Below are 24,246 nucleotides of genomic sequence, written 5' to 3'. Positions count from 1 at the left end.
TCCAGGTCTTAGTTCCCACATATATAAAATGGAAATAATAATAATAGTACCTAGTCCACAGGGTTGTCAAGGTGTTAAGTAGAGAATTTGGCACAGCATTTAATATAGTACTAAGCCCTCAATAAATGTTATCTCTGATTAACATCAATAAGCTAATGCTCTTCTTTCTAGTATACCATTTATTTTTATAGCATTTAAACAAACAAAAAGAAACCTAGTAAATAATGTCCATGTTTAATTACATTATAGAATAACAAATAATGGTAAAGAAAATCCTTTATAAACCACTGGCCACAATTTTAAGTGAATTACACGTTAACTCTGCTTGGCATATTTATAATTCCTAGCTGTATAATATTTGAAATCACCAACCCTCATTCTTCCTTGACTATATTCTGGCTCTATAATAACTAGATAAGTTTGAAATAATATTTTATTTGCAAATAAATATTTGGTGAAAGTAAGAATTCCCAACATAAAAATAAGAAAATGTAAGTCAAGAAGATGATTTTTTTCTAATATTGCTCAGTTAATTATTTCTTCAATAACTATTTATTGTACATCTAGAATGGGCTATACCCTGTGCTGAGTGCTGGGGATGCAAGGCTGAATTAAGCTCTGTCCCACCCTTGTGGTGCGTATAACCTACGGGAAGAAACAGACAAGTAAAATCACAATGACAATCGGCAGATAAGTATTAGGGACCACATAAATTTTACTTATTTTATACCCCTCTGGTTTATTCAGAAAAGAACAAATCTACATTTTAGTTTTCTGAAGTATTAACTTTGATTTAATAGTAACAACAATCACTGACTATTAATTTTGCCCTTCAAAAAGTATACCTAACATGAAAGTCAGAAGGGAAAAAAAAAGTGGCTTACCAATCATATTATCTAAGGAGAGGTCTGGGAGTTTATTCTGTAGGACTCCTACAGGAATTCCACAGAAAGACACTGGTGAATATAAAGGTGACACGCCAGAACTACTGCAAAGATATAATAATTAGACAGTTCTTACATATTTAAAGTCTGCATCATATGTTAGTGACTCAAATTACTAACTTTAGATCATAGTACTCCATCCAGTTTTTACACTAGTCATTAATCTAAACCACAGGTGAAATATCTCTAGCAGGTTTACATAATCCCCTTATAATCTAATGTCTATATATTTTTTACAGAAAAAGGCCTTGCTATTTTTATATGATTCTGGCAGTCTTAAAAAAGGGGGGGAAGCAAAGCAAAACAAAAAAGAGATCCTATTGGTTCATTTACCTGCTCCGTGAATTCCGATTACAAACAGCAGACTTCAGTTCCCATATCATGACCCTGCCATCACTCACAATGAGGGCAGCTGCATTCTCATTGACGGGACAACACACCATACTGAAGGGACGGACAGTTTTTGTCACCCTGATTGCATCACACTGGCTTCGTAGGTCATAGGTAAGCTCCTGGACAGGATCTGGATCTTAACAAGAGTATTGTTTTCTTTAAATATTAGAAAGCAATCATATTAATGTCACTGCTACTTGTTTCAATGTAAATAATACCTCAACCAAATAGAACATCATCCCTTCAACTAAAGCAAAGTTTGTCAAAAATGGTTTCCCTGTGTTTACAATTACTAATTTCTTCAGGATATAAGACAATTAGCTTAGTGACTGTCCACACCAAGTTTAATGTCCAAAGAGCAATTATCAAAATAGCTTATTTAATATTTTTTAAACGAAGACAATCTTTCAAAAAAAGATCAACAGATATATGATTAAATAATGAACAGTACACCTGTAGCCCATCATAATTTACTTGCTCTACATCACGATGGTGTGATCACTCACCTAGAGCCAGACATCCTAGAATGCAAAGTCAAGTGGGCCTTAGGAAGGATCGCTATGAACATATCTAGTGGAGGTGATAGAATTTCAGCTGAGCTATTTCAAATTCTAAAAGATGATGCTGTGAAAGTGCTGCACTCAATATGCCAGCAAATTTGGAAAAAGCAGTGGCCACAGGACTGGAAAAGATCAGTTTTCATTCCAATCCCAAAGAAAGGCAACACCAAAGAATGTTCAAACTACCACACAATTGTACTCATCTCACACACTAGCAAAGTAATGCTCAAAACTCCCCAGGCCAGGCTTCAATAGTACGTGAACCGAGAACTTCCAGATGTTCAAGCTGGATTTAGAAAAGGCAGAGTAACCAGAGATCAAATTGCCAACATCCACTGAATCATAGAAAAAGCAAGAGAGTTCCAGAAAAACACATACTTCTACTTCACTGACTATGCCAAAGCCTTTGACTGTGTGGATTACAACAAATTGTGGAAAAGTCTTAGAGATGGGAATACCAGACCACCTTACCTGCCTCCTAAGAAATCTGTATGCAGGCCAAGAAGCAACAGTTAGAACCAGACATGAAACAAGAGACTGGTCCCAAATTGGGAAAGGAATACGTCAAGGCTGTATATTGTCACCCTGCTTATTTAACTTATACACAGAATACATCATGTGAAATGTTGGGCTGGATGAAGCATAAGCTGGAATCAAGACTGGCAGGAGAAGTATCAATAACCTCAGATATGCAAATGACACCATCCTTATGGCAGAAAGCGAAGAGGAATTAAAGAGCCTCTTGATAAAAGTGAAAGAGGAGAGTGAAAAAGATGGCTTAAAACTCAACATCTAAAAAATGAAGATCATGGCACCTAGTCCCATCGCTTCATGGCAAATAGATGGGGAAACAATGGAAACACTGACAGACTTTATTTTCTCCGGCTCCACAATCACTGCAGATGGTAACTGCAGCCATGAAATTAAAAGATGCTTACTCCTTGGAAGGAAAGTTATGACCAACCTAGACAGCGTATTAAAAAGCAGAGACATTACTTTACCTAAAAGGTCCATCTAGTCAAAGCTATGGTTTTTCCAGTAGTCACATATGGATATGAGAGTTGGACCATAAAGAAGGCTTAACGCTGAAGAATTAATGTTTTTGAACTGTAGTGTTGGAGAAGACTCTTGAGAGTCCTTTGGACAGCAGGGAGATCAAACCAGTCAATGCTAAGGGAAATCAGTACTGAATATTCATTGGAAGGACTGATGCTGACACCAAAGCTCCAATACTTTGGCCGCCTGATGCAAAGAACTGACTCACTGGAGAAGACCCTGATGCTGGGAAAGATTGAAGGCGGGAGGAGAAGAGGACAACAGAGGATGAGATGGCTGGATGGCATCACCGACTCTATGGACATGAGTCTGAGCAAGCTCCAGGAGTTGGTGATGGACAGGGAAGCCTGGCACGCTGCAGTCCATGGGGCTGCAGAGTCAGACATGACTGAGTGACCAAACTGAAGAGTAAGCCTGAAAATAATTGTATTTTACGAAGGATGTGAAAGTCACTTTCACCTTTACATAGCACATCATTCCATAAAGACATCAGTTTTATTCTCCAGGATGAGACTGGAAAAGACAACTGAATGCCCTGAAGACTTCCTAACCTATGTCACTTTACCATGGAAGCGACACAGGCTTAAGACATTCCTTGCTAAAGCAGAAGAAAAGTCAAAGGGGTGTAATAATAAAGGTATACACAAGGTTGGATTGTGTAAAAGAAATGGTCACAAAAGATAACATGTGCTTGGCTCACGGATACAGTCAAAAAGGGATTACAAAATACTACTATTGTTGCTGCATCCAGGAGGTGCACTGTTATAATACCCAGAGATTATCTTGGGTCTGTGCTTTCTTGTGTCTCATACTATAACCATATTCTATTATTTTAAGGCAGGGATTATCATTAACTCCATGCTTTGGCTAGTATTTGCCACATAAAGCTTTAAAAAATAATTCTGAAAAAAAAAATAAGTGAACATTATTGTGAGATATAAACTTACCCGGTTCCTCATTTGAAGTGAAAATACTACTGTAAGATCTTCGAACACGTAAGGTTATACAACCATTTTCATGTAGGCAAAATAAACCATCACGTTGAAAGCAGGGAATTACCTTTAAATAGATGATATATTTATTTTTCAAAACCACAGATTTTAAAATTATATATACAGTGAGACTCATAAACTCATATTTACAGAATATGGGCAAAAAGTAAAACAAAAACACAAAAGCACACATATAATCCCCTAATCCATCAATCCTAAAAAATTTGTCTTTATTCGTGTAACTTAAATAGTTCAGTATCCATCTCCAGATCTGTCAGAATAATTTCTAGGGTTAAATCAAACCAATCAGAAGTCCAGAAAAATAAGGAATGTAAAATAACTTTGTCAATCTTTAAATAAATAGAAAAAAGGGGAAACTAAGGACTTTTGCAAGACTATGCAAAGGTATAGATTATTTTTCTCTATATAATTCATAATCAACTTTTGCTGATGTAATTTGTAAGCTGTAGATACCTGCAGAAAAGGAACTCCTGTTCGCTCTATTGCAATCACACCCACTGTCTGATTCACCTCAAGATCAAGGATTAAAATCTCACGAGGATAGAGCAGCAACATGTGATTCCTTTTGGAAGGCAGGTATGCCAACTGAAGGCAATCATTGAGAGTTATGAATTCTGCACTGGAAAAAGTAAACATTTACTTCAGGCATCAAGAAATGAGTCAGACTCACACATGAACGTATGTACAAAACAGATATGGATCCACAGACAAGAAAACAAACTTATGGGTACCAAAGGTGGGGTGGCCACGAGGGAGGGATAAATTAAGAGTTTGGGATTAGCAGATACAAACTACTCTATATAAAATAAACAAGGTCCTACTATATGGCACAAGGAACTAGATTCAATATCCTATAGTAAACTACAATGGAAAAGAATATGAAAAAGAACAGTAATATGTATAACTGAAGCACTTTGCTGTGTGTGTGTGTGCATGTGTGCGCACACGCACTGCGTCACTCACTCAGTCGTGTCTGACTCTTTGCAGTCCCGTGGACAGAGGAGCCTGGCAGGCTACAGTTCATGGGGTTCTCCAGGCAAGAATACTAGAGTGGGTTGCCATTCCCTTCTCAGGGGATCTTCCCAACCCAGGGATAGAACCCACATCTCTTACATTGCAGGCAGATTCTTTACTGTCTGAGCCACTAGGGAGGCTCCATATAATATAATATGCATAAGTGAATCATTTTGCTGTATATCAGGAACTAACACAGCATTGTAAATCAACTATACTTCAATTTTTAAAAGATGAATCAGACTTTATTCATATCAGAAAAAGCTAAAAAAGGATTGAATTTTGTACTTTCCATATAATAACCATCAATGAGAATGTACAACTGTCTCCCGAAATAACCAACATGAGCTAGCATCTAAATATTAGATCTCTCCTTTGTGCCAAAATCCAAATTATGACAATAACACTAGACAGGCTGGAGAGATGTTTCCAAATCATTGCAAGTTTAAAGTACACCAGTAAGTCTATGATATGAGATGGTAAGTGACAATACTACCCAGCACTCATAAGGCAGTACTGTCATTCTTATTTTGTAGTCAGAAGTACTAGATGGAGGGCTGAAAAGAAGCCGTGGGATTAAAACACAACATTTAGAGTAATTAGGGCCAGAGAACTGGATCAGGAGTCAGTGGACTATCTGTTTGGCCTTGAGCAAGTCACTCCCTCTACTCTGCCTTCCTTCACTCTTCAGCTGTTTTAAAGATTTTTTGGAACAAAGTTGGGTATTTTATTCACTTGCCACAGAATTTTCTTCTGTGTAAATAAAAGAGATGAAACAATATGAGGATTGTAAAGATTGTTGAAGAGTCTCAAAAATCATTTCAGTAATTTGTGATTGTTGTATATACTTAATCACAACTTTGTATTTATAATAAATTTACATATTTATTTCAATAGGAATGGGCATATAATTATGTACCATCTTCTTTTTACATAATAATTTTATTAAGGTTTTGAAATTTAAAGTAAAGTTAGATCAGAGGACCATGGAGAGGGATGTGGACTGCATTAAAATTCTGGCTGTGCACTTCCCAGTTGGGCAAGCTTAAATAACAAATTTAAAACAATGTAAGACTCAATTTCCTCACACAGATGAACATATGATTCACATGAGAGAAAATACAGTATGTAGGTCATAAGTTATAAAACTATGCAGGTTAAAAATAATTATTTATGATACAGAATTACTGCAAAAGAAATAAGTTCTCAAGATACTTAAGGAGTAATCTTCAATCATTTCAGCATAGGGTGGGGGATAAACTAGGGATACATTTAACCAGCCTATGGTTTAATATATAAAACTGATATTTACATATCAATTCAGAATTTGTAGAGCAATTTGTATTTTACCACGTTTTTCAGGTAATTACCCACAAAGTCTAGATAGAATAATCTTAGTATATTAAAAATAAAAGCATTTTTAAAATGAATGCCAAAAAACTACCAAAGCAATAAAAATATAAGAACCACAGCACTAGGAAAAAAACAGAAATCTATTTTTAATGCATAAAATTAGTTCTTCAAAATAAAATTTTATTCAGTTGAAATTTCTGAAATAAACAAAAATATAGCATTTACCAAAAGAATGCTTATTAAGTATCAGATACTATGATAAGGACTTAAGTTTCTGTATCTATTAATCTTTGTAACAGGCCTATGAAACCCTTTAAAACACCATATCTTGGATATTGGAAGAGTGAAATCTGAGAAAGACTAAAGTATACTCCAAGTCACAGAGCTATAGTTCCCCTAGAATCTTGGCCCTTAACCACTATGGGAAACCACCTTTACATGCAGAAGAAAAACATGCATATTTTACTGGCTAATGACATTACACAGTATTTAAGTCAGGAAAATGTATTTAAAATCATAATCCAGTTTTTGCCCCCCAATTTGTAATGTGTTCAGTGGCCCCCATCTTACAATCTTTCTCTCTCATTTTCAGAAGTCAAAGATGTTCACTGAAAATTAGTGGGGGTTGTTTACTGCATTACTGGAAACAAAGGAACCATGCTAAGTGCTAAATCTCTTCTTAGAGGAGGAAACAAAAAATATTTTTCCTTTTATAAATTCAAAATTAGAAATAAGAAAGGGTAACACAAAGAAGAAAATCAATCTTAATACATCTCCAAAAATGATATTTTCAATAAACAGATAAACACTGAGTTACATGAATGTTGCTGCTAGTTTTATACTTGCAACTTACCTAGGTTTCTCTTGAGTGATTAAGATTTTCACTTTATTAAGAGCCTTCTTGGCCCCTGTGGCTGCAGCCAGCTTGTTGTGAGCTGGGCTGGAGTGTGGACTGGATATGTAAACTTTTTTCCCAGGTCCTGAGGGAGGCTTGGATGGAGAGAAATCTGAGATGAATACAATGCCCTCGCTGGTGAGTACTGTACTGAGAGAAGTGAAACTCTGATTAAAGTTTAATCAAGTTTAGCACAGAGTTTTATTCCAATACATTTTTAAGAGCAAGGTAATGATAATTTTAATAATAAGGAACTGGCAGTGTTATGCAGACATAATGGGAATGTTCTCCAAGTTAAACAGAAACAGGTGGTCCATTACAATTCATCAGAGGCCTCCAAGCTCAGCACTCTAAATTAATATCTTAAATTAAAAAGATACCAGAAGGTTACTGGCAGAAAAAGCAAATGCTTGTTCTTCCAAATAAATTCAGTGTACGGACTTTCATTAGAAACCTTTCCTCATTATATCTCATAACTTCAAAATCTAAAGACTTTCAGAATATAAAATTCACAGAAGAGGAAAAAAAACCTATATATGAGGTTCTGCATACCACATTTGGCAAATTCAAATATTTAACTTGTTGATACTAATTTTTTATCATTATCATGAGTTGCTCTGTCTAAATTTACTTCCTTTTTCTTCTTGAGTGTCAAACTGAAGCTTGGGATATGCAAAGAGTGTTTCACTTAATATCTAGAGTAAAAGTGCCAACAGTGGCTAAGTGTACAGGAAACAGAAATATTTTATGCCTTTTTATGATTGAAAAAATAATCCCCCTCACAACTGGGGCCGACTAACACCTGCTGCTGCTGCTGCTAAGTCGCTTCAGTCGTGTCCGACTCTGTGCGACCCCACAGACGGAAGCCCACCAGGCTCCCCCGTCCCTGGGATTCTCCAGGCAAGAACACTGGAGTGGGTTGCCATTTCCTTCTCCAATGCATTAAAGTGAAAAGTGAAAGTGAAGTCGCTCAGTCGTGTCTGACTCTTAGCGACCCCATGGACTGCAGCCTAACAGGCTCCTCCATCCATGGGATTTACCAGGCAAGAGTACTGGAGTGGGGTGTCATCGTCTTCTCTGGACTAACATCTATCTGATCATAAAAATCTTATCTACCCTGGCTCCTGGCAATGAGTGAGGCTGTTTTAAAGGCAGGGAACAAAGCATTCAAGAATTATGACAACCCCAGCACATTCAATGAGCAAATCAAAGATGTTAGGTCAACTGATGCTTTGAAATCTCGTGCTTTCATCAACTAAATTACAGAGATGCAGTAAATTAACCTGAAGCTTTGTCTCCATTTCAGATTATAGAAGGCATCCTTCAAGGTCGAAGTCTGTCCCCTCCTTTTGTGATGTCCTCACTCCCTGACTCTGTCAGCTAAGCCTGCTCTCCTCAGGGCTCCCACAGCACTGCCCTCCACAGCAACCTAGTGAGTGCACACATACGTTCACATATACACATTTACACACACAAACCCTAAACACACCGTATTGCAGTTATTTATACAGCTATGTTTCCCATTTTGATTTCTACTTGTCTGACCTTCTGTCCCTCCATCAACTCATATACCCCTCAATAAATATTGGAGGATACAAATTGGAATGTTGAGTCATTCAAATCCAGGGAAAACATTCTTTACCATAGTAGATGTCCTCATCTCTTTGAAGTTGTTCATCAAATATCAAAATGAAGTCTATCTTGACCACTTTATCTATTACAACAAGCCCACTCCCACTCCCTTTATCTTGTTTTATTTTTTATACCACTCATAATACATTGTAGTGTACTAATTCATTATGCTCATAGGTTACCACCTAATTCTTCCTCACTAGAATGCAAACTTTATGAAGGCAAGAATCCTTGTCTTGATTCACTGATATATTCCAGGCTCCCAGAACACTCCGCGCATATAGCAAGTAAAAGCTCAAGAAATATTTGTTGGATAACTGAATAAAAAATATTTAGTCACAAAAATATCTGTCTAGAATCTAATTTTTAGATCAGTGGCTCAGTAAAACATTAAAGTATATTGGCAAAAACAGTCTCTACAAGAAAAAACTCCCTTGGGCTTAGTCTGTTCCTGACATGCATCTGTTTATGGCACTCAAAAGGCTTGGAATGAATTAGAACAATATTTTGAAAAGGAAGAAATGAATTCGGCCACAGACTAAATGAAACCCTTGACTCAGGTTCTTTTGATGTTCCTAGAAAAAAAATTTAATTAAGTCTGAATTAGAATAACACAGCAACTCTCTCGTTCTCTGACTAATCTAATTCTGACCACAAATTCCATACACTGAAGGTCTAGCTTGCTGATTTAAATTTCTAATCATCAGAATACTTGAAAAAAATATGGGTTATGATTTAGTATCTTTACTAGGAACTGAAAAGATAGGAACTAGATGTGCGTCTGATTTTAAGATGTATGATGGGTGTACGTGTATGTGTATCTTATGTATATAGCGTTAACCATATATATTACAAATACCTCAATTCATTTTCCACAAGAAAACTAGTACTCACAAGTTAAATGTGAGGGATCAAAAGGATCAAAAGAAAAAGAAAGAATGTTATCAGCATAGCTCTTCTTCCAGAGTTTGGTGCCAGTATCTGCATTCCAGAGCACAATGTAATTCGGCGGATGGATAGCAAGCAATAAATCCCGGGAAGCATCTTGATTCCATAACCACTGAACATCTGCAAAGACCAGATAAATAAAGACAAAATTCAGAAATCACCAACTTTAAAACACTTGGTTAATGCATCCTTTATATCTCGTTGTGTGTATGTGTTTTCATAATCCTTAAAATCTTAACTTCCCCCTTCCTCTTCAATGTTGCATCTAAGTTTATGTGTCAAGATTGACAGGGAAAACTAATTTTACATAAAAATGAGCTGCCTGAACATTAGAATCTAGAGGTCAACATTTCCAAGTAATCTGAAATATTGCTTCAAAGAAAATACAAGGCAATTTACACTATTCATTAGTTAAAACTTTATGTCAAAGACTTGTCCTAGCCAGGATCAATGTCAGACTCTCCTAATGTTTTTGTGGAGTTACTTAATGGGACTTTACAGAATTGCACGTTTTTTCAAGACAATAAAGAAGATAAAGATCTAGTTCAGTAGGTACAGTAAGTACTCAATAAGTGTTTTTTTAACAGTCATTTAAAAGATTCACCCAGTCAAGAGAGCCACGCAGTCAAAGCCAGGAATGCTGTATTGATTAGGTCAGTAACATAAGCAAGCAAATGATCTACTGATATATGAAAATGAGAATAGCATTTTATCTCTATTAGCAGAAAGTAAGCATTGAGAGCTAATTCAAAGGTGCAGTTCTGGGGAGTTTATTTATAGCTTAGATCTACAAGACCATTTATAAGGAGCTTAAGTTTTCTCATCATGCTCAACTGATATTAATGCATTTTACCAAAGCACAAATCAACTGAGATCTGAGGAAATAAGCCCAGGAGCATATTGATAGGGAAAAGAAAGCTAGATTCGGATCCACAGAACTGGCTACACACAATCAAGAGTTAACTGAGAAGTGATGAAAGTAAATGAAAGGGACGAAAACCAACCGCTCTAACAGTAAGTGTATTAACACAGACGCTCGGTGGAGCAAGGACTTTCCTCACCCTGAATAGGCTTGGCATGCTCTTGGATCTCACACTGTGCTACTCCTGCTGCTACATCCCAAACGATGATCTTTCCATTGACATCAGCAGAAGCTAAGCGCAAGGAATATGGCGAGCCAATGTTATGATGATAATTTTCCCTGGCCCATTTAACCTAGTATCAAGAAGAAACCAAATCAAGTAAATATTTGCACTGGATGTAAACCATACATAATTTTCATAAAACACTGACCAGAACTCAAGCTACATTCTACACTTATATTACAAAAATAGGAAATTAGCTTCCTCAAAAGTCAGACATTTTTATTATGATTTTTTTAAAGCCGCAACTAAAATAGTTTTGAAAACATCACAACTTTCTTGCCTTTAAAATATCAGAAATGAGACACAGGCTTAATAATCTAGAGAATTCAGGCAAAAATTCCAGAACACTATCTCTTAAAATGGTATGATCACTGGTATATCATCTAATCACAGTAAAGACCATAAAATCTAATTCTGACAGAACACGTAAAATCCTAAACTGATAAGAAGAATCTTCTCTTGCACTCTATTCTTCTAATTAAAAGGAGACAACTTTGAGCTACCAAAATCTTGCAAAAGGAAAACACAAAAGCAAACAAAAAATCTGGGTAAACACTCATAAATCGGAAAAAAATTGCAGCAGTTTTTTCTCTAAAAAAATAAATTTATGCATCATACTTTTATAATAACATTAATAGTTTTTTAAATAAAAAATACAAGAATCCCAGCACAAATCAGGTTAATTCCTGAGTACTGAGCACTGACAGAATAAGGAATAAAACAGTCCTTCCTCTGAGCCAAGGTCTTCCCTGGCTACAACCTCCCTTCTTTAGCTCCTACTTGTTTACTTTGGATCATTTCCCACATAATACTCTGGAGTTATTTTCTTTCCTTTGTTTTGACCTATCACCAGTCCTGCTCCATATGGCAGGATCATGGGGGCCTTGCTCACATTTCTATTCCCAGACCCTAACACAGTGCCTGCAGCTGACATTCAAGTATGTGTTTAGTAAACAAACTGAACACCACAGACTCTTCAAATATATACCTATATTTGAATATATAGGGATATACCTATGTACACAGACACACACATGTATGTACACATAAAAGTAAACACACTCAGAGAAAATGCTTAGGTAGGGAGGCATGCTAATCAATTCCAATAGCATTCATGAAAAAGATGGCCAAAAGTGTTCCGAACTTCAGTGTTAACGAGACACATCTTTTCCTCAGGCAAGAATTTTTTTTAAATGAGAATGTGTGTCTGCACATATGCATGTATATATGTTTGAATGTGTATATATGTATATGTTTACTTTATACACGTGTGAAGGTATGTATACTCTCCCTCCTTGTTACAGAAACTGTATTTGTGAATTTGCCTACTCGCTAGAACGCATTTGTAATTTTATTTGTAAAATCAGTATCTGCAGTGCTTTCACCGTCATTAACGGACACACGCAGAGCGGTAACAAACCTGAGTCACTCAACACCCAAGAGCACCCCAGCTGCGGTTGACAAGGCGCTCTTTGCGGCAGTTCTCAGGGTGTAACCACTGTCTGTTCTGAGGCCTACTTACTACTGTGTTTTGCATTTCTGGGCTTCCGGTTGTGACTTCACTGTTTAAAACGGTCCCCGGCGCAGTGCTCAAGTGCTGTCTAGAGCTCCTAAGCACAAGAAGCTGTGCCAAGCATTACAGAAAAAACACACGAAATAAGCTCTGTCTAGGCATGAGTTATGGTGCTGTCGGCCATGAGTTCAATGATAATAAATCAACAGTATATAATAAATAAGATGTCTTTTAACAGAAACACATATAAAACAAGGTTATATATCAATCAGTTGATGAAAATATTGCAACTAGAGGCTCACTAGGAACCAAATTGCATTATTTCCCCCAGGAGCAATCAGTGTTTCAGTATTTGCTAATTCAGTGTTTCCAACAACTTTACAGAATAAAACTACCACAGATAAGATTATTGTAGGGTGTGTGTATATGTGTGTGTGTGTGTGTGTGTGTGTAGTACTTGAATTCCATCTCTGTATATATATTTTTTAAAAATCACCTAAACACATCATAATCAAACTGCTGAAAATCAAGATAAGGAGCTGAGAAAAGATACACTGCATACAGAGAAACAAAGACAAAAATTTCCCAACAAAAATTACTCTGGGAGATAATTGAGTGATCTTTAAAGCACTACAAGGAAAAAAAAAAAGTACTGGTGAAACAGTTTCTCAGACAAATAAAATCAGAAAGGATCAACCAATATCAGATACATGCCTCAAGGACTTGAAGGAAATTCTTTAGCCAAAAGGAATATGACACCAGACTGAAACACACATCTATACTAAGAAATGGAAACTCCAGAACTGCAAAAAAGACAGAAATGGGGGGAGATATAATATTTCTTCCCCAAAAACAAAAAAATTAAAAAACAAAACCTATATTCAACATTAGACTTGATGGTGAAAGACTGAATGCTTTTTTCCTAGGTTCAGGGTAAGACAAAGGCATTCTCCCTCAGTCCTAAGCACTGTAGTAGAGGTCCCAATCAACACAAGAGGACAAGGAAAAGAAAGAAAAGACACCAGATTACTAGTGAAAAATCCAAGCTGTCATTATCTGCAGATAACATTACTGTCTACGTAAGAAAAACAAAACAATAACACTCAAGTTACTAAATCTAATGAGTTTAGCAAGATCATAGGATACATGTAGATATTAAAAAAAAAAATCCCCTGTATATTTCCCTTTTGCACATTACATACAAAAATTAACTCAAAATGGATCTAAAACCCAAATATAAGAGCTAAAATCATAATATCCTTAGACAAAAACAAAGATATAAATCTTCTTGACACTGGGAAAAGCAATGGTTCTTTGTTACAGCCTACATCAAAATTTAAAACTTCTGTGCTTCAGAGGGCACTATCACAGAATGAGAGAAAATACTTGCCAAGGCATGCATCTGATAAGGGACTTGTATCTAGAACCATACAGAATTCTTTCAACTCCGAAGTTTTAAAAAATACAATTTTAAAATGGGCAAAGGAATGAATAGACATTTTTCAAAGAATATCTACAAATGGCAACTAAGCACATGAAAAGATGCTAAACACTATTAGCCATTAAGGAAACACAAACCAAAACCACAATGAGAACCACTTCATACCCCCTAGGAGGGCTATAATCAAAAGGACAGATGTTGAGTTTGAGGAGAAATTAGAGCCCTCATACACTGCTATGGGCATGTAAAATATTGAAGCCTCTTTGAGAAAAAACAGTCTGGCAGTTCCTCAAAAGTTAAATATAAAGTTACCATGTGAGTCAGCTATTCTACTTTGAGGCTATATACTCAAGAGAAATGAAAACACGGGTTCACACAAACAAACTGTACACAAATGTTCATGGCAGCATTGTTCCTAATACCTAAAAAGTGAGATATGCCAAATATCCATCAATAAATAAATGTTGTATCAGTGGAATATTATTTAGCGATAAAAAGGAACAGAGTTCTGACACAAGCCATGTGACATGGATGAATCTTGAAAAACGTTATGCTAGGCGAAAGATGCCAAGCACACACTGCACCATCTCATTCATTTCAAATGTCTAGAACAGACAAATCTACAGAACAGAAAGCAGATTAGTGGCTGCCCAGGGATGAAGGGAAAGGGGGTAGGTGGCAACTGCTAAGGCATACATGGTTTCTTTGCAGGGTTATGAAATTGATAGTGGTGATGGCTACACAACTCTGGATATACTGAAAACCATGGAACTGTATGCTTTAAATGCATGAATTTTATGGTATGAGTATCTCAATAAAACAGTTAACAACCAATAAAAGACCCCAGATCTCCATCTCCAATAATAACATCTTTCCTAAAATTTCAGATCAGTATAATTCAATTGCCCCAGGCGTCTCAGACTTTGCACCTTAAACACTGACTTCACACAGTCACGTCATCAAAACAATACTACCATTCAGCTACTCATACAGAAACCTCGAGTCATTCTGATTCTCCCTTAAGACTGTTCACTGTAAAGTTCACCTCTAAAGTGAAAGTTGCTCAGTCACGTCCAACTCTGAGAACCTATGAACTGTTGTCTGCCAGGCTTCTCTGTCCATGGAATTCACCAGACCAGAATACTGGAATGGGTAGCTATTCCCTTCTCCAGGGGAATCTTCCCAACCCAGGGATGAACCCAGGTCTCCCACACTACAGGAGGATTCTTTACCTTCTGAACCACCAGGGAAGCCCAGAAATACTGGAGTGGGTAGCCTATCCCTTCTGCAGTGGATCTTCCTGACCCAGGCATCAAACCGGGGGTTCCTGCATTGGGGTCATTCTGTTGATTAAGACTGTTTACTATAAACATTATCAAGTTCACCTCTTAGAGAGCTCCTAAATCTGACTCCTTTATGTCTCCTCTTTATTTTAGGCCCTAAGGATTTCCTGCCAAAATTACTACAACTCTCCTAAATGATCCCATTGCATTGTCTTGCCTTTTTCCAACAGATCTTCCACTACTGCCAGAGTGAGTTTTTCTAAAATGAAAATATGATCAAGTCAATCTCCTACTTAAAAATCCAAAGTCCATCATAATCTTATAAACCTTTCAGGGTAGGTGACTTTCTCCGGCTGCCTTCTTTCATCACTCCTACTGATTACATGTGTATTCCATCTTTTGGCCATCCTTTACACACACTGCTTCCTTTTGAGTCTATTCTCCTTTTCTCCTGCAGTGCACTTCCTAATTTTTCACTCAGCCAGCTACTGTTTACTAGTCCCTAAAATGAAAAGAATTCTGAGCCCTCCTCTGATCCCTATAACCAGGTGACCTGTAGTCCCTTCGTCTTCCCATAGCATATGAAACAGGTCTCACTTACCACACTGTATTTGTAAGTTTTCTTCTCACTCTTCCTCGCTAGACAATGAATTGCTTGAGGGCTTTCTCATCTCTATACTCTTAGCACATACTAGATGCTCAAAACTAATGAGTGAAATGAGTGGTGCAGTACAGGACAAAATTAGTGTTTTCCACTAGCATTAAAATGACCTAAGAACTAGCATTTAATAGTTCAATACTGATGCGACATTATACATGGAAATACTGCATGCGCATGTGTGATCAGTCTTGTTCAACTCTTTGTGACCCCATGGACTGTGGCGGACCAGGCTCCTCCGTCCATGGATTTCTTTAGGCAAGAATACTGGAGTGTGTTCCACTTCCTCTTCCAGGGGATCTTCCTGACCCAGGGATCAAACCTGAGACTCCTGCATTGGCAGGTGGGTTCTTTACCACTGAGCCATTCGGAAAACCCGATATGGAAATATTAGGCTACCCCAAATAAAGAGTATCACATGTAAAACCTACTCAACATTTCTACATATGACTTTAATGAGATTCCAGCGATATTTAAAACTTTAGAACAGACAATTTATGATAGGGTGGAAGTAGGATCTGACTTACCTTGACAACATCAGCTTTATGCTTTTCTAAAACTTGAAGCGTTTGAGCAGTATTGGAATCAATCACTACCACAAGCGAATGACATCCATAAGCAATTAAACCTTGCCAGCCCCTAACAAAAAGTGTTAACATTTAAGTTAAGAGCAAAGCAAAACAACTTCTCTCTTGCCAAAAGGCATCCTAAACAACAGATAAATCTAACCAATAGGCACCGCCATTAATAAAATTATTATGTAAGCCCAAAGGCTAGCACATTACATTTTACCATTTAAATAGAAAAGGTCTAGCTAAGCTTTAAAAAACAAAACTTGTTGAAATTTTTTTTTTTCCCCGGATAAAAAAATTAAGTTCTGAGAGATATGCCTGTAGAGGTGTAAAGACATATAAAGCGACTCGGGTCGTCTATTTGTCTTCGAGAGCTTATCCCTCGTCTTACTCAACTCTGAATGCCAAGCATCCACAGAGTGCGTGGGATCACACTCCACGCTCTGTGATGAGCCCTGGTCCCTCCAACCAGATAAAAAGATGAACACTCAACAGGAAGTTTCTGTACTCTTGCCAACCTTCCCAGGAGCCACAGCTACAAGCAGTCTGCTTTATATTTGCCTGGTTATTAATTATCGTTGTCATTTTATAGTAAAAAGATAAAGGTGAAATGAAGAGTTGGCGAGAGCCCAGGGTCCTGGCACAGCGTCCAGCACACTGTTGAATGGATACAGGTTAAGAAACGGGGATGAGAGAAAAAGAAGACAGAACTGGGGAAGAACGGAATTGACATGGGGGCGAGAAGCCCGGAGACTTGGGAGGAGAGGGTAAGAGTGGGGAATGGGGACGGTGAGGAAGGTGAGGGGAACGAGCGAAGAGAAACAAGAGATGAGAGAACGAGGGCAAGTATATCCACCCAGGGTAAGTTCCCATATGGGGGTTTTTACAGCTTTTATAGTAACAACAGAAAGCCGGCATTTAAAAATGAAAATCTCTAAAGTGTGAAGGCAGCGTCCAGTCTTGAAGAGAAACTAAGCAGGCGGATGAAACCGCTTGTTCTTTCCCCCTTCCCCTCAGAGACTCCTGGCCGAGCCTGGCGGCCTCGGAACCCGGCGCCCTCACCAGTCCACCGCCGCCTTGTTGTGGGCATTGAGAGCCCCGGTGAGGGTGCGCGCCGACACCTTAAAATTCACGGTGTAGGGCAACATCGCCACGGCTAAACTGGGCCCTCAGAGCCGCCGCGCAACCAGGAAGCTGCCGGCCACTGGGCTTCCGTTCCAAACAGAGTCCGGGTGACTCCTTGGGCGCCGCGCTTTGGTTCCGCTAAATCCGAGGTTCCACCGCTTCCGATTCCGTTGCCTTCAGTTTCCGTCACTCCTATGTTCCGCCTGCTTCAGGGTTCCGCCACCTTGGGGTTCCGAGGCTCTGTATAGTATCTGGTTGTGCCTTGAAGGAAAAGGTGTTGCCTGGGGTCACATCTGTTTTCTTAAGACTGGGACTGCGTAAGCCTATGTGCCCTGATGAAAATGTAAGCCTATGTGTCCTGATGACAATAGTGAAAAGCAAGAGCTAAAAGTCCCAATTAGCCTTTTGCCTTCAATCAGTTAACCTAGAAAAACTACCAATGTCTAGTCAAGGCTGTGGTTTTTCCAGTAGTCATGTACGGATGAGAGAGTTGGACTGTAAAGAAAGCTGAGCGCCGAAGAATTGATGCTTTTGAACTGTGGTGTTGGAGAAGGCTCTTGAGAGTCCCTTGGACTGCAAGGAGATCCAGCCAGTCCTGAATGTTCATTGGAAGGACTGATGTTGAAGCTGAAACTTCAATACTTGGGCCACCTGATGTGAAGAGCTGACTCATCTGAAACGACCTTGATGCTGGAAAAGACTGAAGGCAGGAGGAAAAGGGGACAACAGAGGATGAGATGGTTGGATGGTATCACGGACACAATGGACATGAGTTTGAGTAAGCTCTGGAAATTGGTGATGGACAGGGAGGCCTGGCGTGCTGCAGTCCATGGAGTCGCAAAGAGTCAGACACGATTGAACGCAAAGAGCTGGACACGACTGAGCAACTGAACTGAACTGAACTGAACCGAACCAATGCCAGGCACTGTTGTAGGTGTTGGGGATATAGTGAGGAAGAGGATACAAAGTCTCTGCCCTATGGAGTTTATAGAATAAATGAGATTGTGGATTTAAGAATAAGTTTCCATGATCTGCAAAAAAAGAGTAAGAGAATGTATAGGATTTACTGGATGAATGGAGAGAGTGAATGAGATGAATAGCCAGAATTCGAAAATTTTTCAATGGCAACCATGCACTGTATGTGATCCGTTAATGGTTCCTGTAATGAACTGCTATTACTAATACCAGATATCATTTATTGGGAATTACCACATGCTAGGCAGTAAACTAAGGACTTTCCATGTTGCTGCTGCTGCTAAGTCACTTCAGTCATGTCCGACTCTGTGTGACCCCATAGACCGAAGCCCACTAGGCTCCCCCATCCCTGGGATTCTCCAGGCAACAACACTGGAGTGGGTTGCCATTTCCTTCTCCAATGCATGAAAGTGAAAAGTGAAAGTGAAGTCACTCAGTCGTGTCCGACCCTCAGCGACCCCATGGACTGCAGCCTTCCAGGCTCCTCCATCCATGGGATTCTCCAGGCAGGAGTACTGGAGTGGGGTGCCATTGCCTTCTCCAAGTTAGCTAAGCCTTTTCTTTGATCCTCACACCGGATTTCCTTCTTTTGGTCCTAGGTGTCTTGAAAGGTTAGTGTCAGTAATAGAAGGGCATTTATTGTGACTTTGGGCAGATCATTTGAATTCATTAAGCCTCCTTTTCTTCTATTATTAGAGGGAGGGGTTAATTATCCTTAGATCATTAAAAGCATAATGTTAGATAATATATTAAAGAACCTAACACAGCACTTATATTCCTAAGTGCCTTATAATTTACTGACAGAGCTGGAATATAAATATAGGTCCTTTTTTAGGGGTAGGGGGTGGGATAGCACTGGCCCTCTAAGCTGTGCTGTGTTTAGTCACTCAGTCGTGTCCAACACTTTTCCACCCTGAGGACTGTAGCCTGCTGGGCTCCTGGCTCCTCTGTCCATGGGGATTCTCCAGGCAAGAATACTGGAGGGGGTTGCCATGCCCCCCTCCAAGGGATCCAACCCAGGAATCGAACAGGAGTCTCCTTCATTGCAGGTGGATTCTTTACCAGCTAAGCTACCAGGGAAGTCCCCACCCACAACTAAGCTCAGTCTGTTCAGTCACTCAGTCGTGTCCAGCCCTTTGTGACCCCATGGACTACAGCACACCAGGCTTCCCTGTCCATCACCAAGTCCTGAAGCTTTCTAACTCGTGTTCATCGAGTCCATGATGCCATCCAACTATATCATCCTCTTTTGTCCCCTTCTCCTCCTGCCTTCCATCTTTCCCAGCATCAAGGTCTTTTCCAATGAGTTTACTCTTTCACATCAGGTGACCAAAGTAGTGGAGTTTTAGTTTCAGCATCAGTCCTTCCAATTAATATTCAGAACTGATTTCCTTTAGGATAGACTTGTTTTATCTCCTTGCAGTCCCAGGGACCCTCAAGAGTCTTCTCCAAGACTCTTAGAGTCTTGGAGACCCATTCCTTGGCGCCACTCATGGGGTGCCCAAGTCTCTCTAAGCTCCCTTAAATTTGTAGAAAGATCTTCCCTCTCTAAGGTGTATCCTGCAAGAGAAGAAGTAATGAGAATTTGGCTAAAAGTGGAGTTGGATTTGCTGAGTCACTCATGGGGATACCAAAACCACAGTGATTTGCTTTAAGACCAGGGCTTTAAGGGATCACAACAGTGAATGTATCAGACAGGGTTTGGGGAATCGCAGTTCTGGATGGACCATGATGACCTTGGCTCTGAAGGGGCTAACTCAGCTCTTTCTAAAAAGCCAGGCTGTCCATACTCATAGCCAAAGACATAGGCTGTTTGAGCTGCCAGGCAAGCCCTAACTGGTGTTCCTCTGACCACCTTGCAGTCATATCGTGCTTACGATGCAGTCTGGAGCTCAAGTCTGTAGCCTCAGGAGTTAGCTTTAAAAGACTACAACTTATATATCTTTCAGGATAACGATGTCCCCTTCTTTTCCAGACTTGGATCTCCTTCCCTTCTCAGGCTGTGTCTTTACTCAAACCCCTTTGCTGACAGTTGGTCATTTAGCTTCCCACTGCCTCTAGCATCAATATGGGCCATGACATTTACTACATTAGTTAGATTATTTTTCTTATAACACTGCTATTTTAAATTGGTCAATCCTGTCTTATTTTAAATGAAAGCATTTGAACTGCAAACCAACCCTGTTTCATCAGTGGTAGGTATTTCCAACTCCAAGTTCTAGATAAAGAAACTCAGCCTCCGAAAGGAGGGGGGATTTACCCAAGATCACATTTCTGGTCAGTGAAAGAGGTGAACTTCCATACACTCAGGGCTCAGTCCAGGATACAGAACTGCTCTCATATGAGGTTTAGGTATGGTTGTGCATTTTCGCCAGGGATGAAACTGGGGCCAAGTGTCCGCACTTTGTGCAGTCAATGCATTTTAAAGGAAAGGCACCCAGGAACATGGGAGGCACAGTCGGCAGCTAAGGGGGGGACTGGATGAACAGGAGGGGGTACTAGACTGACAGCCTAGATTGGCATCTATTTATCTTTCTTGGGTTTTTCCTTAAATACCTTCCACCCACCCTTTACTTCCTTGTGGATGATCATCAGTCCGATTTATTGTCTGACTACTCTTATTATTGATCTCTTTTTGTGTCTGCACATATTATAGGTAATTATTACAGTATAATGGATCAGTCACTGCACTTTATGACTTGGCAATTGAGGTTTATTAGACTGAAGGAGGTTTCTGAGAAAAGCAGTCATGGTGAAATGGATTTCTCCTGAGGAAGCTGTGTGAGGGATGTGTTTTTCTTACATCCTGAGCACAAGGAGAGGCAGTCAGGTGTTGCTGGAAAGGGCAAGAGCTTTGTGGTTAGACAGACAGACAGACAGGTGGGAATCCTGTTCTGGTCCGGCCACCTCCTAGCTCTGTGACTTAGGGCAAATTTAGGGTTTGAAATATGGTATGCAAGATTCTCCAGTGTGATGGTTGTCCTGGCTATTAAGGGCAAGGAGCCAGGTGTGCACCCATTCGGGCCCCCTCTCTCTTTCCAGCTGGTCCACATAATTGACCTGCAGGCAAAACTAATTCCTGGGATCACTGGTGGAGAAAGCGATGGCACCCCACTCCAGTACTCTTGCCTGGAAAATCCCATGGACGGAGGAGCCTGGTAGGCTGTAGTCCATGGGGTCGCTAAGAGTCGGACATGACTGAGTGACTTCACTTTCACTTTTTACTTTCATGCATTGGAGAAGGAAATGGCAACCCACTCCAGTGTTCTTGCCTGGAGAATCCCAGGGACGGGGGAGCCTGGTGGGCTGCTGTCTATGGGGTCGCAGCAGCAGCAGGATCACTGGGGCTCTGTCAGTGTGTGTTTATCCAGTTACTGGCTGTTTTTAATGGAAGAATAAGCTAGAGGACATCCTTATTTGATTCATTCATCAGACTTTTATTAGTCCAAATAAACAATATCTTAATATTGAGCTCATGGAATTGCGTTTCATAAATTAGATTAACTTTACAAACTTGTAGCTGGTGCACAAGCATGCTTTCTTGAGAAGAAGTAATTCTATTGATTACACATTCTTAACAAGCTTGAATCTGGGTAGAAATAGACTGTGAGACACTCTAACAGACTTAAGGGTTTCTGGTCTTTCACAGAATCTTCCAGTTGTTGCAACTAAAAACAAATGCCATTTTGACACTTCTAAGTGTCATATTTGTGTTCCTACCCAGGGTATATGGCTGGCTTGTAATTCAAAGTCTGCCCTAGTTTTGAGTGTAGACAGACTAAATCCAGAGTCCTAGAAGCCAGCATACGATAAAAAAGTGAACTTGTAAGCCCCCTGACATTTCCTGAAAGTGTTTATTTAAGAGCATCTAGTTTTACTCTCTTGAAATATTAAGAACAATATCACAGTTTTTAAAAAGAGAAAAATGTGTCCATAATCTTTACTTGCTAATGTGAATTTTATATTCAGTTCAGTTCAGTCACTCAGTCATGTCCAACTCTTTGCGACCCCCTGGACTGCAGCACGCCAGGCCTCCCCATCCATCACCAACTCCCAGAGTTTACTCAAACTAAAATCCATTGAGTCAGTGATGCCATCCAACCATCTCATCCTCTATTATCCCCTTCTCCTCCTGCCTTCAGTATTTCCCAGTATCAGGGTCTTTTCCAATGAGTCAGTTCTTCCCATCAGGTGACCAAAGTATTGAAGTTTCAGCTTCAGCATCAGTCCATCCAATGAATATTCAGGACTGATTTCCTTTAGGATGGACTGGCTGGATCTCCTTGCAGTCCAAGGGACTCTCAAGAGTCTTATCCAACACCACAGTTCAGAAACATCAATTCTTCAGCGCTCAGCTTTCTTTATGATCCATTTCTCACATCCATACATGACTACTAGAAAAACCATAGCTTTGACAAGACAGACCCTTGTCAGCAAAGTATTATCTCTGCTTTTTAATACGCTGTCTAGGTTGGTCATAGCTTTTCTTCCAAGGAGCAAGCAACTTTTAATTTCATGGCTGCAGTCACCATCTGCAGTGATTTTGGAGTCCAAGAAAATAAAGTCTGTCACTGTTTCCATTGTTTCCCCATCTATTTACCATGAAGTGATGGGACCAGATGCCATGATCTTTGTTTTTTGAAAGTTGTTTTAAGCCACCTTTTTCACTCTCCTCTTTCACTTTCATCAAGATGCTCTTCAGTTCCTCTTCACTTTCTGCCATAAGGGTGGTGTCATCTGCATATCTGAGGTTATTGATATTTCTCCCTGCAATCTTGATTCCAGCCTGTGCTTCTTCCAGCCCAGCATTTCTCATGATGTACTCTGCACGTAAGTTAAATAAGCAAGGTGACAATATACAGCCTTGACGTGCTCCTTTTCCTATTTGGAACCAGTCTGTTGTTTCATGTCTGGTTCTAATTGTTTCTTCTTGGCCCGCATACAGATTTCTCAGGAGGCAGGTCAAGTGGTCTGGTATTCCTGTCTCTTTCAGAATTTTCCACAGTTTGTTGTGATCCACACAGTCAAAGACGTTGGAATAGTCAAGGAAGCAGAAGTAGATGTTTTTGTGGAATTCTCTTGCTTTTTCTATGATCCAATGGATGTGGGCAATTTGATCTCTAGTTCCTCTGCCTTTTCTAAATCCAGCTTGAACAGCTGGAAGTTCTCGGTTCACATACCGTTGAAGCCTCACTTGGAGAATTTTGAGCTTTACTTTGCCAGCGTGTGACATGAGTGCAATTGTGCAGTAGTTTTGACGTTCTTTGGCATTGCCTTTCTTTGGGATTGGAATGAAAACTGACCTTTTCCAGTCCTGTGGCCACTGCTGAGTTTTCCAAATTTGCTGGCATATTGAGTGCAGCACTTTCACAGCATCATCTTTTAGGACTTGAAATAGCTCAGCTGGAATTCCATCACCTCCTCTAGCTTTGTTCATAGTGATGCTTCCTAAGGCCCATTTGACTTCACATTCCAGGATGTCTGGCTCTAGGTGAGTGATCACACCATCGTGGTTATCTGGGTCATGAAGATCTTTTTTGTATAGTTCTTCTGTGTATTCTTGCCACCTCTTCTTAATCTCTTCAGCTTCTGTTAGGTCCATACCTTTTCTATCCTTTATTGCACCCATCTCTGCATGAAATGTTCCCTTGGTATCTCTAATTTTCTTGAAGATATCTCTAGTCTTTCCCATTCTATTGTTTTCCTCTATTTCTTTGCATTGATTG

The 24,246-nt window shown here is 39.4% G+C and overlaps 1 protein-coding gene across 5 annotated transcripts in view; it reads right to left on the bottom strand.

Annotated features, from left to right (window-relative positions):
- Positions 1–17,626, bottom strand: part of WDR11 (WD repeat domain 11) — a 59,203-nt gene extending 41,577 nt beyond the window's left edge. Inside the window, exons 1-10 of one of the 5 annotated variants that reach the window (XM_024985640.2) lie at positions 17,483–17,626; positions 16,376–16,487; positions 10,870–11,023; positions 9,755–9,928; positions 7,187–7,373; positions 4,420–4,585; positions 3,901–4,012; positions 1,278–1,473; positions 885–988; positions 580–645 (exon numbers count right to left, since the gene is read on the bottom strand). In XM_024985640.2, coding sequence (XP_024841408.1) covers positions 580–645; positions 885–988; positions 1,278–1,473; positions 3,901–4,012; positions 4,420–4,585; positions 7,187–7,373; positions 9,755–9,928; positions 10,870–11,023; positions 16,376–16,487; positions 17,483–17,568 — 1,357 coding nt within the window. In that variant the 5' untranslated portion in view covers positions 17,569–17,626. The remainder of the gene's footprint in view (positions 1–579; positions 646–884; positions 989–1,277; positions 1,474–3,900; positions 4,013–4,419; positions 4,586–7,186; positions 7,374–9,754; positions 9,929–10,869; positions 11,024–16,375; positions 16,488–17,482) is intronic. The other 4 variants (XM_059881871.1, XM_005225811.5, NM_001101122.1 and 1 more) reach the window with 4 other exon arrangements.
- Positions 17,627–24,246: the final 6,620 nt, after the last annotated feature.

The sequence above is a fragment of the Bos taurus genome, chromosome 26, assembly GCF_002263795.3.
Source record: "Bos taurus isolate L1 Dominette 01449 registration number 42190680 breed Hereford chromosome 26, ARS-UCD2.0, whole genome shotgun sequence".
NCBI classification, from domain to species: Eukaryota; Metazoa; Chordata; class Mammalia; order Artiodactyla; family Bovidae; genus Bos; species Bos taurus.
This window is presented reverse-complemented; position numbering and strand designations above follow the sequence as displayed.